The sequence below is a fragment of the Coregonus lavaretus genome (assembly GCF_964263955.1).
Source record: "Coregonus lavaretus genome assembly, chromosome: 1".
Classification (NCBI taxonomy): domain Eukaryota; kingdom Metazoa; phylum Chordata; class Actinopteri; order Salmoniformes; family Salmonidae; genus Coregonus; species Coregonus lavaretus.
In genome coordinates this window covers 11,617,511-11,637,499 of record NC_139988.1, presented here as the reverse complement: position 1 = coordinate 11,637,499, position 19,989 = coordinate 11,617,511, and the positions used below count along the sequence as shown (strand labels likewise).

The following is a 19,989-nucleotide window of genomic DNA, read 5'->3' as shown; positions in this document are numbered from 1 at the left end:
AGTGAGAAAGAGACACACAAAGAGAGAGACAGATACAGACAGAGACCGAGAGAGACAGACAGAGTGAGAGAGAGACAGACAGAGAGACAGACAGAGAGAGAGAGAGAGACAGACAGACAGACAGAAAGAGAGAGACAGACAGAAAGAGAGAGACAGACAGAGAGATTGACAGTGAGAGAGACTGACAGAGAAAGACACAGAGAGAGAGACAGACAGACAGAGAGAGAGACAGACAGACAGACAGACAGTGAGAGACAGACAGACAGAGACTGACAGACAGACAGAGACTGACAGACAGACAGAGACTGACAGACAGTGAGAGACACCGAAAGAGAGAGAGACCGACAGAGAGAGAGACAGACAGAGAGAGAGACAGACAATAAGAGAGACAGTGAGACAGCGACACAGACAGACAGTGAGAGATACAACGAGACAGACAGCGAGAGAGACAGAGAGAGAGAGAGGCAGACAGAGAGAGAGGCAGACAGAGAGAGAGGCAGACAGAGACATACAGCGACACAGACAGACAGACAGTGAGAGAGACAGAGACAGACAGAGAGAGAGTGAGAGAGACAATGAGAGAGACAGACAGAGAAAGAGAGACAGACAGAGACAGACAGAGAGAGAGACAGACAGACAGACATACAGAGAGAGAGACAGACAGAGAGACAGACAGAGAGAGAGACAGACAGACAGAGAGAGAGACAGACAGAGACACAGACAGACAGACATACAGAGAGAGAGAGAGAGACAGACAGAGAGAGAGGCAGACAGACAGAGAGAGAGAGATACAGATAGAGAAAGACGACAGACCGAGAGAGAGACAGTGAGAGAGAGACAGACAGAGAGACAGTGAGAGAGAGACAGACAGAGAGAGAGACAGTGAGAGACAGACAGACACAGAGAGACAGACAGAGATTGACAGAAAAAGACACCGAAAGAGAGAGAGAACAAACAGTGAGAGAGACAGAGACAGACAGTGAGAGAGACAGACAGAGAGACACAGACAGAGAGACACAAAGAGAGAGAGGCAGACGGAGAGAGAGGCAGGCGGAGAGAGAGACACAAAGAGAGAGAGGCAGACGGAGAGAGAGGCAGACGGAGAGAGAGGCAGACAGAGAGAGAGGCAGAGAGACAGCAACACAGACAGACAGACAGAGAGAGAAAGACAGAGAGAGACAGACAGAGAGAGAGAGACAGACAGACAGACAGACAGAGAGAGTCACAGACAGAGAGAGACCGTGAGAGAGGCTGACAGAGAAAGACACCGAAAGAGAGAGAGAGACAGACTGAGAGACAGACAGTGAGAGAGACAGAGAGCGACAGACAGAGAGAGAGAGAGACAGAGAGAGAGAGACATCGAGACAGCGAGAGAGAGAGAGACAGAGAAACAGAGAGAAAGACAGACAGTGAGAGAGGCAGACAGAAACAGACAGACAGTGAGCGAGTGACAGACAGCGAGACAAACAGAAAGACAGTGAGACAGACAGACAGAGAGACAGTGAGAGAGGCAGACAGAGACAGACAGACAGACAGCGAGACAGACAGACAGAGAGAGACAGACAGAGACAGACAGACACAGTGAGAGAGAGAGAGAGAGTGTGAGTACCAGGCAGCTAACACGTTTGGTAGGCTACTAATGACCATCAACAGCATCAGAGCTTGGAGAAGCCTAATTATTGTGACTAAAAAGTCACGTGGAATTTGACTGCCTTCGTGACTCATGACCACCGGTGTGGCGGTAATACGGACACCGCAAGAGCCCTACTTTCAATGCAACATACCGAAACAAAACAAACAATGCAACAGTATGGAAAATGTATGTACTCACTAACTGTAAGTTGCTCTGGATAAGAGCGTCTGCTAAATTACAAAAAAACTAAAACAACAACAGATTGTGTTGTAGGCAGAACGCATCGGAGAGGGATTCTATTGCATTGACACTCATGACTCAGTTGCTGCATAACCAATCAGAGCTGCAGTAGGCATATATGCAAATAGACCATTGCCATATGTGGATCTGTGCCATTTACTTTGAACTGGACTGTGTGGTCATGAGTAGATGCGCTTATTTTGAGATCAAAGCGAGAGCTGCATGTAGCCACGTGTGCAAATTTTGTTCATATCCTTTGTTAGTGAGTTATTAGCCCAGTTACAGATAATTTGTAGGTCAGCAATAGCAGAGTGATTGCTTCCTACAAGAGCACAACATTTATAAATTTCTAGACATCTTTGAAAAGCGAGTCAGGTAAAGAGCTTTTTATTTTTGTCTTATAGGGACAGTGTTGTATTTTGAGACAGGCTTGAATAAGCTAAGTAGCCAATAGGCAGAGGGTAGCATAATTTGTCTGATTCTCTGTAATAATGGTATGGGAATAATAAATATTTTTTTTTGTAAAGTGATTTCTTTCATCAAATAACAACATTTTCAGTCACCACCTTGTCTGAAGTGTGTGTGATGCTGTGCTCTGCGTGCACCATATAGGATTATTTTATGTATCATTATGGCACATGTAGGGAGATGCCAAAGGTAAAATATAATAAACATGTTTGATATTTTATAATCCAGATACATGCTTAAATAAGGAATATAGACATGTAGTATATGCTGTGTTTTAAATGAATGCATGTGTTCTTTCACAGAGGCCCTCAACAGTGTGCATTACATTAGTTTTTTAAGAAGGGGCCTAAGCCACACAGCCAATAGAATGATAGAATGAGAGGCTTCATATAGAAAAAAAAGCATTCATGACATTTTGGAGTGGACATTGTGTGACAGCTGGACGTTGAAAAAAAAGGGTGGTGCAGAACTAAAATAAGTTAGGAATGTACGCATATTTTTTCATTTGTGTGTATATAAGAGATCTCTAAGCCAGAGAGAGACAGTTGTTCCATGGAGCAAGCTCGGCTTTGTTATGCAATAAAGTCTAATTCTTGGATTCACAAGCTCCGGTGTCTTGAGAGATATTTTTGAGTTGATTATCTATTAGTCAAATATTTCTACAACAACCACAGCACTACTGTTTCATTGAAGGTGTCCCCACGGTGCTCGCTGCCTCCCCAAGGCGCTCTCTGCCTCCCCACGGCGCTCCCTGCCTCCCCACGGCGCTCCCTGCCTCCCCACGGTGCTCCCTGCCTCCCCACGGCGCTCCATGCCTCCCCACGGCGCTCCCTGCCTCCCCACGGCGCTCGCTGCCTCCCCACGGCGCTCGCTGCCTCCCCACGGCGCTCCCTGCCTCCCCACGGCGCTCCCTGCCTCCCCACGGCGCTCCCTGCCTCCCCTCGACGCTCCCTGCCTCCCCTCGATATCAAATGAGACACACAATAACACAGAGCTGATATTACAGTGGTAACACTCCACTAGATCAGACACCAATATGGAGATAAGGGCAGTGTATTTGGTGATGGTATCCAGGTCTCACTCAAAAGAGAGGGTTTAACATCAAGGGATTTTATCCTGGATATGAAAAATATATTTTATGCAAAAATGTTGTGAGACAGAAACGGAAGTATAGAGACAAAGAGAGATGCTACGTCCCAAATAGCACGCTATTCTCTAGTGCACTACCTTTTGACCAGGGCCCATAAGACTCTGTGCTACATAGGGAATAGGGAAGTATAATTGCTAGTTTACCTTATCTGTCCTCTGACCAGGGGCCGGTTCTTTGTGCGGTTCATGTTGGAGTCAAAGGGCACCTCAAAGTACTGTGGAGAGAGGAGAGTATGGCTTAATGGACGAGTCACACACACACAGTTAATCTTCAGAGTCACAGCAGAGGCCTTTCAAGTTCTTCTCTGTAATCATTAATCCGGTCATCCCACCACTGCCCAAGCTGCCTGGCTCTGTCACCCACCGCCACCCACACCCCAGCTCACTGGCACTTTCCTAAATAACACCATCGCTCTGGCATAGTGGGTGTCTTAACCAATATCATCTTCTATGGGAGCATTAAAAATATCACCACAACTAAATAGTGGTGAACATACACAAACTATTCAGCCATGCAGGCCTTCATCAGACATCTGTAGTGAAGGAAAGTGACGGGAACAGCTCATGGCAAATCTCTGAGCAGAACAGTGTCCCTTTACATCACAGAGCAGGAACAGAGCAGTGTCCCTTCACATCACAGAGCAGGGACAGAACAGTGTCCCTTTACACACAGAGCAGGGACAGAACCGTGTCCCTTTACATCACAGAGCAAAAACAGAGCAGTGTCCCTTCACATCACAGAGCAGGGGCAGAGCAGTGTCCCTTTATATCATAGAGCAGGGACAGAACAGTGTCCCTTCACATCACAGAGCAGGGGCAGAGCAGTGTCCCTTTATATCATAGAGCAGGGACAGAACAGTGTCCCTTTACACACAGAGCAGGGACAGAACAGTGTCCCTTTACATCACAGAGCAAAAACAGAGCAGTGTCCCTTCACATCACAGAGCAGGGACAGAGGTGGGATGTGGTGGGGGGTGTGACGAGGGGGTTGGAGGGGTCTGGGCTACATAGGGGGACAATTATGTGGGAAAACGACTTATTTTTCTGTTTTCTGATCTACTCTGGGGGAGTCTGCTTCAAAGTGGCCCAAAGAGATCAGCTATGTGTGACTAACACATGGAGGTACTTAAACGCAGGAACCGGCTAATCTGTGTGAGTGTGTGTGTAAGCCTACGTGTGTGTGTATGTGTGTGTGTGTATGAGCCAGCACCCTAATGAAGAAAACAGAGCACTCGCACCAAAGTCCAGATGACCAGAGAATATCAAGAACCATTACTTTTGAAATATGGATTGAATAAAATAAACAGATATTTCTCTCCTCCATCCTTAAATCACTGTCCGTTTGACATTGGAAAGTCTCCATATTTAAAAAACACCCCTGTGGTCGGTAATAGATTTCATATAGAGTACATTTATATTTTGCTAGAGGCCTCGGGGAGTTGGGTCATACCACTTTAGTGGCACAGCAGAGGGGAAACGTCTTTAACTGTGACAGAGGAGTCTGTCTGCTCTGGAGACCTGAAAGAATGGATCATCCTGACCTGCTGTGCCTGCACAGTGTTCAGGGAAGAAAAACCTCCTTGGACAGGCTAGCTAGATGAGCGGCCGCAAAACAACCTTCAGGATTCACCTAATAGGGCCCTGGTCAAAGTAGTTCACTAGCAAATATAGGCTATAGGGTGCCATTTGGGACAAACACAGTGAATTGTTCCCTATATTCACACACTACTGAGGGGATGAATACAACATTGATTGATGACCAACAGGTAATACTGTAAAAACAGGTGGGTACTCTACTAGTCAGGTCTAGACTGCATCCAGAGGTTTGGGTTGATAATTGATGTCTTTCATTTTGTTTAAGTGGCTTCTGGCAGCAGAGTTTGTAACAAACCCACAAGCCACCCACAGTGATACAGTTAGTGGAGGGATAAGCTAAGCTCCATAGCTTCATGTGCTCCATATAGAGTCAATCTTCAGTCTTTCCCTCTTTGCTCCAGCTGTGGTCCATACAGTGCTGGACTGGGCCTGGCCTGACTGTGGTCCATACAGTGCTGGACTGGGCCTGGCCTGACTGTGGTCCATACAGTGCTGGACTGGGCCTGGCCTGACTGTGGTCCATACAATGCTGGACTGGGCCTGGCCTGACTGTGGTCCATACAGTGCTGGACTGGGCCTGGCCTGACTGTGGTCCATACAGTGCTGGACTGGGCCTGGCCTGACTGTGGTCCATACAGTGCTGGACTGGGCCTGGCCTGACTGTGGTCCATACAATGCTGGACTGGGCCTGGCCTGACTGTGGTCCATACAATGCTGGACTGGGCCTGGCCTGACTGTGGTCCATACAGTGCTGGACTGGGCCTGGCCTGTGTGGTCCATACAGTGCTGGACTGGGCCTGGCCTGACTGTGGTCCATACAGTGCTGGACTGGGCCTGGCCTGACTGTGCTGCAGACCTGGGTTCAAATTAGTGCTGGGTGATATGGCCAAAATATTAGATCACAGTATTTTTCTAGTTTTTACGGTATGACGGTATTTTATGTTTTTGAATAATACAAGTTCTAGCTAAATATGCTTTATGGGAAGCGCATGGAAATAAATTAATTCTGAGTGGTTTTAATGAGCTTTCTCCATTCTGATTGTGTAGGAATCAAAAACCTATTTTGTAGCCTCCAACTCTGGTACTCAACCATGTCTTCATTTAATTTGTTTTAATTTAGACAGTCACATTTCTTTTGTCTTTGTATTATTTTTTAGGAAATGGAGGCATACTATATTTCCTTTATGAGAATAATTATTCTCGTCTTTGACAGTATTTTCCGCTTCAATTGCAGTTCTTCCTTTCATGGTCTGCCGATTTCCGGGGGCAAGCTTGCCCTCCCGAAATTGTTGACTTGTTGTGCTAGTAAGTTAGCTAGCAGTTCTCAGCTGGTAGCAGTTTCTTACTGGTGATGAAAAGGGATTATTGCCATCATTTTTGAGTGAATTATATAATGTAACAAATCAAACATTAAAATATCGTTATAGAAGGTAAAGTAAAAATCCAAACCGGTCCGTGAATGAATACCGGTATATAATTTATGGTTTACCGTAAAAGCATGGGTTCAAATACTATTTGAAATCTTTCAAATACTTTGACCGTTTGCTCTAGCCTGCCCGGAGTGTCAGATGGGCTGAGTTGCCACTTTTGGGACTACTCTATTGGTCCATTAAGTCAGGCAAGCTCAATCAAGCACAGCTAAAATATTTGAAAGAAATCAAATACTATTCTACTGGGTTGGGAACAGCTGTGGCTGCGGCTGTGGGACCCAGGGCTCAGGCTGAGGTGTTAATTATATTTCCTGGGTCAGGAAACACATCAGGATGTCAGGGGCGGCGGGACGGGAGAGAGGGGAGAGAGAGAGGAGAGGGACAGAGCTTCGTACTGCAGTTGGAGCCGCAGCCTGGGCCAGAGCAGAACTGGACCTCAGGCAGACGAAGAGCTCACATGCAGGACCGGTCGTTGGTCACATAAAAACACAACAATCGTTTCAGTTTCCAATAACGCCATCATTCTGACCTGTACATAAAAACTGACACCCCCCTATCTGACCCTCACATAACTGGACTTATCTGTGATGTTCTCTCCCTTCAACGCCTGTGTGGGGAGGAGTATCGCTGAATACAGCCCTGGGGTTTGGAGCTGTATGGACACAGACACACTGGCTGGTTTGGCTATGTGCTTGTCCTCTATGGACGCCTGGTTTGATATGAATGTCATATTACAGTTACTCAGTGAGCCCACTGTGTGTCCGCCATGTGTCCCCAACACAGTGTGTCCTCTTCCATTCTCCTCCTGTCAGGTTTTCATCTGGATCACAGTTCTACCAGCCCTCTCCTCTCAGCCCATTACTTCCCTACAACCACACAGTCCCATGTTACAACCACAGGTCTGTGGCTTTAAACAATTATGCAATTCAATTGTGTGTGTGTGTGTGTGTGTGTGTGTGTGTGTGTGTGTGTGTGTGTGTGTGTGTTTGTGAGCTTGCATTTGTGTAGGAGCAGGTAAAGAGGGCCGGAGCAGTCCAAAGCTGTTTAAAGTGATGGAGTGTCAAATCAGCTAATTCAATCTGATTGGCACAATAACACAACCACCTGTTCTTCTAGTCACTTCTTGTAGAACAGGATGCTCAGAGGGAGATGCTCAGTCCACAACCAATCACATCACAAGGGCATACATGTCAATCGGATATCCTTTTGAACAGTGGAAGGTCAAACACTCTATTAAGTGTAAAAGTAATAGAGAGTCTGAGTCCCTAATGGCACCCTATTCCCTTATAGTGCACTACTTTGGACCAGGGCTCATAGGGTTTGTGTCAAAAGTGTTGCACTGTAAAAGGGAAGAGTGGTATTTGGGACACAGTCATAAAGAGGCTCACAGCTAAAGCTGTAGGTTTTATATCTAGGACTGTAGTATTCAGATCCTCTGAGGTTGCACAGAGAGAAGACTCCCAGCCAGTTAGATTGATGGTATAAAACTGAAAGGCGGTCCAGCCAGATGTCCAGGGAGAGCTGGAAGCTATGGAGGGGTTGTGCTGCTTTTGATTACACACACACACACACACACACACACCACCACCACAAGGACAATTATACACCAGATGAGGGCAGAAAACACAGGCGAGACCATAGAGAGGGGGAGAGAGCGAGAGAGGGAGAGAATGGGGGAGGGAGAATGGGGGAGAGCAAGAGATAGAGAGGGAGTCTGATGGAGCGAGGGGAGAGAGTTAGAGAGAGAGAGAGAGAATGGGTTACCTTACAGACAGTACAGCGGCCAGATCCTTGGGGTATCAAAGACAAATTGTGATCTTTCAACCACAACCAGGGCTCAATTGATAACAGGCCTTTCAGAGGAAGACAGAGTGTGTGTATGTGTGTGGCATTTCCGCTTCCTGTGGTCGACTTAGAGGAAGAAGATATCTGTGCTTTCTATCACACTGTGTGATTTATAGTGATGGAAAACACACACAGTGGGTCTTCTAGGACTTTCATGTCTGGTGAGAAACACAGAGACTGGAGGTGAACCGCAGTGCCATTGTGTCTTAGTGTGTGAGTCTGGTTGACGCTTGGCCTGAGTATATAATGGCTTAGTAAAAAGCTGGATAGAGCATCCATGTCACTGAGGAGAGAAAACATGTAGATGACGTAGCAATCAGTCCTACACACACACCTCAAGGACAACGAGCGAGAAGCTGTGTTTGTGAATGTGAGCTGTGTGGGCCCAGCTCCATCCATTCAGTCTATTACAACACACACACCAAAGCAGCTGCCTCCAGGCGTCAGTCATAACCACGGTAACAGTACAAGGTTCTGAGGCCCGCCCCATTGTGCACCTCTTACTCCAGCGGGGACAGGGGTTGACCTACCAACCTCCCCACAACAGACACCACCAGCCAGGCCACACAAACAACAACAGAAGCGTGACAGAGGTCAGGGCAAGAGACACGCCAACTATACACCCACCCTTAGCTGGGTTTCCTCAAGAGAAGCTGTACACTATCAAACCCACAGCAGCGTCAGCTGACCTAACATCTCTAACCGCAGTCTCCTTTCCCTCACCTCTTCTCTCCTCTCCCTCACCCTTCTCTCCCTCACCTCTTCTCTCCTCCTTTCCCTCTCCTCTTCTCTCCTCCTCTCCCTCACCCCTTCTCTCCACCTCTCCCTCACCCCTTCTCTCCACCTCTCCCTCACCCCTCCTCTCCCTCACCTCTTCTCCCCTCTCCCTCACCTCTTCTCTCCTCTCCCTCACCTCTTCTCTTGCTCCCCATCTTTTTGTCTCTGTATGAGGGAAACCCAGGTGCACTGTGTCTATACAGTAAACTCAAGCAAGTCTCTTCTTCTTATTGGTGTCCTTTAGTAGTGGTTTCTTTGCAGCAATTCGACCATGAAGGCCTGATTCACGCAGCCACCTCTGAACAGTTGATGTTGAGATGTGTCTGTTACTTGAACTCTGTGAAGCATTTATTTGGGTTGCAATCTGAGGTGCAGTTAATTGCCGATTTCGGAGGCTGGTAAATAATGAACTTATCCTCTGCAGTAGAGGTAACTCTGGGTCTTCCTTTCCTATGGTGGTCTTCATGAGAACCAGTTTCATCATAGCGCTTGATGGTTTTTGCGACTGCACTTGAAGAAACTTTCTAAGTCCTTGACATTTTCCGGATGTACTGACCTTCATGTCTTAAAGTAATGATGGACTGTTGTTTCTCTTTGCTTATTTCAGCTGTTCTTGCCATAATATGGACTTGGTCTTTTACCAAATACGGCGATCTTCTGTATACCAGCCCTAACTTGTCACAACACAACTGATTGGCTCAAACGCAAATTATCTTTTAACAAGGCACACCTGTTAATTGAAATGCATTCCAGGTGACTACCACATGAAGCTGGTTGAGAGAATGCCAAGAGTGTGCAAAGCTGTCATCAAGGCAAAGGGTGGCTACTTTGAAGAATCTCAAACATAAAATATATTTTGATTTATTTAACACTTTTTTGGTTACTACATGATTCCATATGTGTTATTTCATAGTTTTGATGTCTTCACTATGATTCTACAATGTAGAAAATAGTAGAAATAAAGAAAAGTAGGTGAGTCCAAACTTTTGACCGGTACTGTATGTCTTGGAGCTATGTGAACAACGCTGTGGCTTTTCACCAGGGCCTGAAGAACCAGATTAGTCTTCCAGAGTGCTTAATAAACTGAACATGCAGCAGGGACTGTCTGGCATTTAGGAGAGGAGAAACAGAAAGAGAGAAAACAGACAGAGAGAGACAGACAGACAGACAGACAGAGAGAGAGTCAGACAGAGAGACAGAGCGGGGGCTGTGCAAAGGACAATATTTATTTCACACCCTTAGTTGTGGCCGTGGGGTGGGAGATAGAACGGCAGACAGCTGTGTCTGGTTGGAATGCTGTGCGTTGCTGGCAGATGTTCCTGAGGTGCTATATAGGTTCTTTAACCAGCCAGTTCTATCGCCCTCTGATCCAGAGACGTGATGAAATGACTGGGATCACCAGAGTTTGATCTAAGTGTGTGTGTGTGGGGGTTCTAGAGTGTAATCTAAGTACACAGAGAAAAAACCCAACTCACTCACAGTCTTACACTCTGGTCCATGTGTGTGGAGGTGATAGGGGACATTAACAAAAGGAGTTCAGACAAACTTTTTAACCAGATCCCTCCCCCTCTCTCTCTCCCTCCAACCCAGCTGTGAACTCTATATCAGAGGTCCTCATGGCACCATGTGCATGACATAGTCTATACAGAAACATACCGTGGGCTGACTCACACCAGACATATGGAGCTGGTAAGGGTTCCAGCTCTCCTCTCCACCTACTAAATCCCTCAACCATGGAGGTATAGCCTAGCTGTACAGTTTAAGTCTTATTTGGGGGTTGCTAGGCTACACGGCGGTCCAAGACTACATCATTACATCATCTCTCCTGTTGGCTGTGCTTGCAGGGCTAAGCTATACATTCCTCTGTTCCTCCCTCCCTCTCCTCTCACCATAGTGTAACACTGTTGGCAGTGAGTTGGCACAGCCTTGTCTTGATTAATGGGCTGAGTGTGGGACAGTGAAGTGCTAAACTGTCCTCATGTTAAATCATCTAATTACTGCAGAGCGGAGCGACATTACCCAGCATTACCCCTACAGCCTAGCCTGGCGACAGTAACTCCCTCAGGTTGTAGCAGGGGGAGCATCTCAAAAGGTACCCTATTCCCTACGTAGTGCACTACTTTGACCCAAAAGTTAGGACTACACTAACTACAGAGCATTAGGCAGGGGCATGCCATATCTTAACCAAATAGAGGAGGAGGATGAGGTGGAAGAGAAGCAAGACGAGGAGGGGATGACATTAGGAAATGGAAAAGGAGGGTCAGGACAATAGTGTCCACATTCCAACTACAATTGCAGAACCCTTTTTTTTTCTGGCATACTGATGTTTTTTGTCCAGCTCCACCGATCCGATACGATCACCGACGGTTTTTGTACCGGACGCTCCGGTTGTTAAGAAACCATAAAGAACATTTCCTAAGCCCTCGACTCCCTCACCAGTGTCTCGCGATGGATGAGTGTTGTCTATTCTGGTTGGGCATTGGAGGCGGTTGGAGACAGGCGTCTTAACCCCCTCTGGCAGGGGTCCTGGGGGAGGAGGGGGGGGGAGGAGGGGGGGGGGGGGGGGAGGAGGGGAGGAGGAGGAGTAGAGAGTAGAGTATCCCATGTAGAGGTGATGGAGCCATAGTTCATCATAAATACCACAAGATGTCATATTGCATCACTACGCTCATCGTTTACGGCAGCACCATGGCCCGGCTATAGCGCCTCCTACTGAGAGGGAGGGCTCCGGTTACAGTCTACAGTGTGTGTGTGTGTCTCGCCTACTCTGAGCTCTCAGTGGATAGTAGTGGGGATGATGAGATGGCTCTAGAACACCCAGAGGGAGCTATTCTGTTACAGGTTATGTTTCTATTATCTCACGCAGCAGGTAGACATACTGTACCTTTCTGTTTTGACCTTACTGCATATAGTCATCTGTAAGCAAACTAGCCAAACAGTGAAATGTGCATCCCACCAGCACCATGAAGTGATCAACAGAGCTGCTTACAGGCCATGGGTGCTACGTAGTGCACTACTTTAGACCAAGGCTAATAGGGAGCCATTTGGGAGACAGTTCTTGACTCTGGTTGTGACTGTGGTTGGCATCAGAGACAATGGGTCTGAACGTATGAACAAATCCATGATCACAATACCAGTTCCAATTTCAAGCTTTGTTGCAGTTTTAGTCTTCTATCTTGGCTAGCGACCTCATTCTCCTAGTAGGTACTGAGTTGGTACAATGTCCCCACAATGAATGTCTTCCTAGTTCCCTCCCAATCAGACTCACTGCAGCCTAACACCCTGGCAAAGTAAACAACAGCGTATAACTAGGTGATAGGCCTGACATTTTCACTCCACTGTAAACACATACATTGTGCTAATAGGACAAATTCCTTTATCTGGGGCACTGGCTGGCCGGCCATATCTAGCTCTGTCTCGGACTGATAAGTTAACACACACTCTTACTAACAAGAGCATTCCACTGAGGCTCCTGTTAATCATTAACTCTCCACACTGGACTAGTCTTCACACCCAGCCTCGAGTGTGTGTGTGTTTTCGCACACCGGCAAGTTCCAATGTTCCAAACACTTAACATGTTTGAAGGGAAATATACACTACTTTGTGGGATTTTACAATCACTTGACAATAACTGAGGGTGTGTGAGTGAGATGACATGTGTTTCGCAAGCTTGTAACAGTACCTCTCTCAACAGTTTGGTTGGAAACCAGCTATGTGCATGACTGTGTATAGGGGGAGAGAATGAGGTGGTTTAGATTCCATATCTCTCCTCCAGCTGTGTGGAACAGGAAAGGCTCTCCTCCAGCTGTGTGGAACAGGAAAGGCTCTCCTCCAGCTGTGTGGAACAGGAAAGGCTCTCCTCCAGCTGTGTGGAACAGGAAAGGCTCTCCTCCAGCTGTGTGGAACAGGAAAGGCTCTCCTCCAGCTGTGTGGAACAGTAAAGGCTCTCCTGCAGCTGTGTGGAACAGGAAAGGCTCTCCTGCAGCTGTGTGGAACAGGAAAGGCTCTCCTCCAGCTGTGTGGAACAGGAAAGGCTCTCCTCCAGCTGTGTGGAACAGGAAAGGCCCTCCTCCAGCTGTGTGGAACAGGAAAGGCTCTCCTCCAGCTGTGTGGAACAGGAAAGGCTCTCCTCCAGCTGTGTGGAACAGGAAAGGCTCTCCTCCAACTGTGTGGAACAGGAAAGGCTCTCCTCCAGCTGTGTGGAACAGGAAAGGCTCTCCTCCAGCTGTGTGGAACAGGAAAGGCTCTCCTCCAGCTGTGTGGAACAGGAAAGGCTCTCCTCCAGCTGTGTGGAACAGGAAAGGCTCTCCTCCAGCTGTGTGGAACAGTAAAGGCTCTCCTCCAGCTGTGTGGAACAGTAAAGGCTCTCCTCCAGCTGTGTGGAACAGTAAAGGCTCTCCTCCAGCTGTGTGGAACAGGAAAGGCTCTCCTCCAGCTGTGTGGAACAGGAAAGGCCCTCCTCCAGCTGTGTGGAACAGTAAAGGCTCTCCTCCAGCTGTGTGGAACAGTGGAGCAGTGAGGGGAACGGCACCTCTGTACCTTCGGGCTCTGATCAGTCCCTACACCCAAACGAGGGCATTGCGTTCATCCACCTCTGGCCTGCTGGCTCCCCTTCCTCTGCGGAAGCATAGTTCCCGCTCAGCCCAGTCAAAACTGTTCGCTGCTCTGGCACCCCAATGGTGGAACAAGCTCCCTCACGACGCCAGGACAGCGGAGTCACTCACCACCTTCCGGAGACATTTGAAACCCCACCTCTTTAAGGAATACCTGGGATAGGATAAAGTAATCCTTCTACCCCCCCAAAAAAAATTGTAAAGTGGTTATCCCACTGGCTATAGGGTGAATGCACCAATTTGTGAGTCGCTCTGGATAAGAGCGTCTGCTAAATGACGTAAATGTGCCCTTGAGCAAGGCACTCAACCCTAATTGCTCCTGTAAGTCGCTCTGGATAAGAGCGTCTGCTAAATGACTAAAATGTAAAATGTAATGTAAATGGAACAGTAAAGGCTCTCCTCCAGCTGTGTGGAACAGTAAATGGGTTCCTAGGAAGGGTTCAGTCTGAATACTGCGCTGGGTCGTATTCATTAGGCACCAAACGTTACAAAACAGACTGAAACAAGGAGGGACTAACTGGTGGTGGATGAGGGGAGTTTCCCCCTACTATGTAAAGCACTTTGAGTAACTCAGTTGGTAGAAAAGCACTATATAAATCACATTATTATTAAACTTTTCTGCTATAAAATGTTTTGCCCTAGTGAATATAACCCAGACGGTGAGCCCTTGAGGTCTACGGAGGTGGGGAGCTCCTCTACGGTGTTCTCCCGACTCAGACAGTCAGATGACACGTGTCAAACATCTGAAGGAGGGCCTCCCTGGCCTGATCTCTCTAAACATGACGGGGCCCATCAGCACCTCTGGCAGGTTTGTGTTGAAGCCGTGGGCACCAGCGACCCACAGTTATATCCACTCATTCATCTGGACAGGGTCATTCATCAAGCTGCTCAAATCACACTGATAGAACGTCATGGAACTCTCAGAGAAGAACATTCACAGAGAGAACTAACAGTGCTCTCTAATCCACTAACCTGGTGGAAACACAAGTCGGAATGCTCATAGTTTGGTTAGACAGACTAGACAAATGCCTGTCCATTTAAGGTTTTAGACATCAGACTTTGGAAAAAGCCCCTTTTTGTTTTAGTAGGATACAGGGCTAAGGAAAAGGAGAAATTGATTAAAATCCAATGAGACAATGTGGAAAACAAACCAAATATACCTTTCTTCAAGGTCCCCGTCAGGACAAGTTTGTGAGTTTGTGGCAGGAGGGCTGGTGAAAATGTCAAACTGACAGGCTTACAGACATTTTGGGCTATTTAGTTAATTTGATCATTTTGAGTGATCCATCATCTACGATAGAAATGCCTAGTCGACAGTCTTATACTTTCTCATATACACAAACACATGGGCACACCACTCTACAGGCAACAGAGAAAAACCTGTTCAATTCTGATGATTCTCTTTTATCAGGGTCAAGTGGTAAGCGCTGTAGCATGTTGAGACATGGGTCACCTGCCTCCAGTGTTTTGTCTTTATGTCAGGGCTCCTTCTGAAAACAGCCAGACAGCCCTGCCGCTCACACAATGACACCCAACCAATGCTGCTGCCTTCCTCTGCATTCCTCAAACAGGGCTGCTTTCTTCTGCCTCCCTCCCTCCCTCCATGTTCTGTAAACTAGACAGAGTAAGACCGATGAAACAGAACAGTCGGCAGACAGTCTGGGGAATAAACAAGGCAGGATCAAGTTAACACAACAACTGCAAACATTTCAGATGAGATACATATGCTATGCATGCTAGTATGGATGCTATATGGAGCAACAGTCCAGTTTGACAGCATTTACTGTATCAATGAGAAGGACAGTTACAATTCAATTCCAAACCATCCTAGTCTTTGTCCCAAATGGCACCCTATTCCCTATGCAGTGCACTACTTTTGAGCAGAGCCCTGAGGACTAGGGTGTCATTTGGGACTCAGATCTAGTATTGGATCTCTCCTCCTCAACACACTACACAGCCACATCCTCCACTATAGCAGAGTAGTTTAGTAAAGCATGGAGCCAGCCTGCCAGAGAGCACATGGTTAATATCAGGGCTGTCTCTGGACATTTTACACAGGGAGGGAGTGGGAAGGAGAGATCCCTTCAACCATCACACAGAGGCTGGAGAGTTGATTAGAAGAAACGTCCTCCCACCATCTCTATAATCTTTAATTATGAACCAGGATGTAACTGTGGTTACCCACACCCTCTATATGAGGGGGTTAAAATATTGCATTGATCTGATGCCCCCCACTAACCCGTTATTAGTTCAACACGCATTTGATTGACAGGAAATGGAATGAGTTAAAGGTTCAATTTATGCTAGCAATGGGGATGACAGCATAGTAACTGGTAAAACCTCAGAGAAAACTGAGGAGGTAAACTAGTGAGGATAAATACTGTACAATACTATTCACAAAAGCAGATGGGAAGTCCCTCAGTGAATAGACAAACTGAATGGAGAGTCCTTGTCATAGCCTGTCCATGTCGACTCCATGAGCAGAGCCCCAGAGACCTAGGCTCTAACAATCTCATCTCAGCCAGTTAGCTCCTATGATGCGTCCTGAAAATGAGTTGGCAACCATCTGTCACTTTAAAGCCACAACATGGTTTCTGAAAGACACGGTGCAAGACAGCGCCTTGGGAGAATTGAGTAGGATCACTGTGTGTGTGTGTGTCTCTGGGAGGGTTGAGTAGGCTCAGTGTGTGTGTGTGTCTCTGGGAGGGCTGAGTAGGCTCAGTGTGTGTGTGTCTCTCTGGGAGGGTTGAGTAGGCTCACTGTGTGTGTGACTCTCTGGGAGGGTTGAGTAGGCTCACTGTGTGTGTGTCTCTCTGGGAGGGTTGAGTAGGCTCACTGTGTGTCTCTCTGGGAGGGTTGAGTAGGCATAGTGTGTGTGTATCTCTGGGAGGGCTGAGTAGGCTCAGTGTGTGTGTGTCTCTCTGGGAGGGTTGAGTAGGCTCAGTGTGTGTGTGTCTCTCTGGGAGGGTTGAGTAGGCTCAGTGTGTGTGTGTCTCTCTCTGGGAGGGTTGAGTAGGATCACTGTGTGTGTGTGTGTGTGTGTGTGTGTGTCTGGGAGGGTTGAGTAGGCTCAGTGTGTGTGTGTCTCTCTGGGAGGATTGAGTAGGCTCAGTGTGTGTGTGTCTCTGGGAGGGCTGAGTAGGCTCAGTGTGTGTGTGTCTCTCTGGGAGAGTTGAGTAGGCTCAGTGTGTGTGTCTCTGGGAGGCTTGAGTAGGATCACTGTGTGTCTCTCTGGGAGGTTTGAGTAGGATCACTGTGTGTGTGTGTCTCTGGGAGGGTTGAGTAGGATCACTGTGTGTGTGTGTGTGTCTCTGGGAGGGTTGAGCAGGATCAGTGTGTGTGTGTCTCTCTGGGAGGGTTGAGTAGGCTCAGTGTGTGTGTCTCTGGGAGGGCTGAGTAGGCTCAGTGTGTGTGTGTCTCTCTGGGAGGGTTGAGTAGGATCACTGTGTGTCTCTCTGGGAGGGTTGAGTAGGATCACTGTGTGTGTGTGCCTCTGGGAGGTTTGAGTAGGATCACTGTGTGTGTGTGTCTGGGAGGGTTGAGTAGGATCACTGTGTGTGTGTGTGTGTCTCTGGGAGGGTTGAGTAGGATCACTGTGTGTGTCTCTCTGGGAGGGTTGAGTAGGATCACTGTGTGTGTCTCTCTGGGAGGGCTGAGTAGGCTCACTGTGTGTGTCTCTCTGGGAGGGTTGAGTAGGATCACTGTGTGTGTGTGTCTCTCTGGGAGGTTTGAGTAGGATCACTGTGTGTCTCTCTGGGAGGGTTGAGTAGGATCACTGTGTGTGTGTGCGCCTCTGGGAGGGTTGAGTAGGATCACTGTGTGTGTGTGTCTCTCTGGGAGGTTTGAGTAGGATCACTGTGTGTCTCTCTGGGAGGGTTGAGTAGGATCACTGTGTGTGTGTGCGCCTCTGGGAGGTTTGAGTAGGATCACTGTGTGTGTGTCTCTGGGAGAGTTGAGTAGGATCACTGTGTGTGTGTGTGTGTGTGTGTGTGTGTGTGTGTGTGTGTGTGTGTCTGGGAGGGTTGAGTAGGATCACTGTGTGTGTGTGCCTCTGGGAGGTTTGAGTAGGATAACTGTGTGTGTGTGTCTGGGAGGGTTGAGTAGGATCACTGTGTGTGTGTGTGTGTGTGTCTCTGGGAGGGTTGAGTAGGATCACTGTGTGTGTCTCTGGGAGGGTTGAGTAGGCTCACTGTGTGTCTCTCTGGGAGGGTTGAGTAGGCTCACTGTGTGTGTCTCTGGGAGGGTTGAGTAGGCTCACTGTGTGTCTCTCTGGGAGGGTTGAGTAGGCTCACTGTGTGTCTCTCTTGGAGGGCTGAGTAGGCTCACTGTGTGTGTGTGTCTCTGGGAGGGTTGAGTAGGATCACTGTGTGTGTCTCTGGGAGGGTTGAGTAGGCTCACTGTGTGTCTCTCTGGGAGGGTTGAGTAGGATCACTGTGTGTGTCTCTCTGGGAGGGTTGAGTAGGATCACTGTGTGTGTGTCTCTGGGAGGGTTGAGTAGGCTCAGTTTGTGTGTGTCTCTGGGAGGGCTGAGTAGGCTCACTGTGTGTGTGTCTCTCTGGGAGGGTTGAGTAGGCTTACTGTGTGTGTCTCTCTGGGAGGGTTGAGTGTGGACAGTGACTGAGTTGAGAGAGCATAGTCAGTCAGAGGAGACCCCAGAGGAACGGAGCCAGGGTTCATGACCTCAGGATTGGGACACTTCTAAACGGCTGAAGACAGGATTGCTGACGTGATTTTACAGCTATAATGTACTGCGGATAATGTAGGCTATGGAAACTGGAGCTGCTCCTCCAATACCTACCCTCTATCAGTCAGTAAGCACTTATTAGAAAGAGGAAGTATCCTATCAGATAAAAGGTCTCCAAACATCAAACAGCCACAGAAACGACAGACACTTTAGAAGACAGGCAGACAGACAAAGCATAAACAGCTAATCCCAAGGATTTGGATTGGAGAAACAAAGGCAGTTTCAAGTCCCATCTTCTCCATTACACACAGCATCTCTCTCTGACACACACCTAGTAGGAGGAAATAATACAACCCCTCTCCCAGTCCCAGCTCCTCTGCAATTACCACTATGAGGGTAGGAAATGAATGGGCAGAGAAGCTGTGCCCTACCTGAACGACTGGCTATAGAACCCTTCATCTCTAGCTAAGGGGGGTGGTGGAGTGTGTGTGTGTGTGTGTGTTTGTGTGTAGAAGGAATGGTTGTATTTATTGGTGGTACAATCATGGCCGTGTCTGTATTTCTTTGTGGTACAATCATAGCCGTGTCTGTATTGAGATGGTAAGATCATAGCCGTGTCTGTATTGAGATGGTACGATCATAGCCGTGTCTGTATTGAGATGGTACAATCATAGCCGTGTCTGTATTGAGATGGTAAAATCATAGCCGTGTCTGTATTGAGATGGTACGATCATAGCCGTGTATGCATTGAGATGGTACGATCATAGCCGTGTATGCATTGAGATGGTACGATCATAGCCGTGTCTGTATTGCGAGGAAGCGAGTAGCAGGCAGATAGAGGTTGAAGATGAGGCGCTACTGGACCAGGCCCAGTTTCATCAGATAACTACTGGACCAGGCCCAGTTTCATCAGATAACTACTGGACCAGGCCCAGTTTCATCAGATAACTAGTGATGACACCAACTCACTGTGTTTAGCTATTGGTTAAGTGAGGATACCAACTTACTGTGTTTAACCATAGGTTTAGTGAGGATACCAACTCACTGTGTTTAGCTATTGGTTTAGTGATGACACCAACTCACTGTGTTTAGCCATTGGTTTAGTGAGGATACCAACTCACTGTGTTTAGCTATTGGTTTAGTGATGACACCAACTCACTGTGTTTAGCTATTGGTTTAGTGATGACACCAACTCACTGTGTTTAGCTATTGGTTTAGTGATGACACCAACTCACTGTGTTTAGCTATTGGTTTAGTGATGACACCAACTCACTGTTTTAGCTATTGGTTTAGTGAGGATACCAACTTACTGTGTTTAACCATTGGTTTAGTGAGGATACCAACTCACTGTTTTAGCTATTGGTTTAGTGATGACACCAACTCACTGTGTTTAGCCATTGGTTTAGTGAGGATACCAACTCACTGTGTTTAGCTATTGGTTTAGTGATGACACCAACTCACTGTGTTTAGCTATTGGTTTAGTGATGACACCAACTCACTGTGTTTAGCTATTGGTTTAGTGATGACACCAACTCACTGTGTTTAGCTATTGGT

The 19,989-nt window shown here is 47.5% G+C and overlaps 1 protein-coding gene across 3 annotated transcripts in view; it reads right to left on the bottom strand.

The window, feature by feature from the left end:
• Window positions 1-19,989, bottom strand: part of LOC311113117 (protoheme IX farnesyltransferase, mitochondrial-like) — a 75,744-nt gene that overhangs the window by 9,158 nt on the left and 46,597 nt on the right. For all 3 annotated transcript variants that reach the window (XM_084156264.1, XM_084156263.1, XM_084156265.1), the window contains exon 5: window positions 3,635-3,705. In XM_084156264.1, coding sequence (XP_084012390.1) covers window positions 3,635-3,705 — 71 coding nt within the window. The remainder of the gene's footprint in view (window positions 1-3,634; window positions 3,706-19,989) is intronic.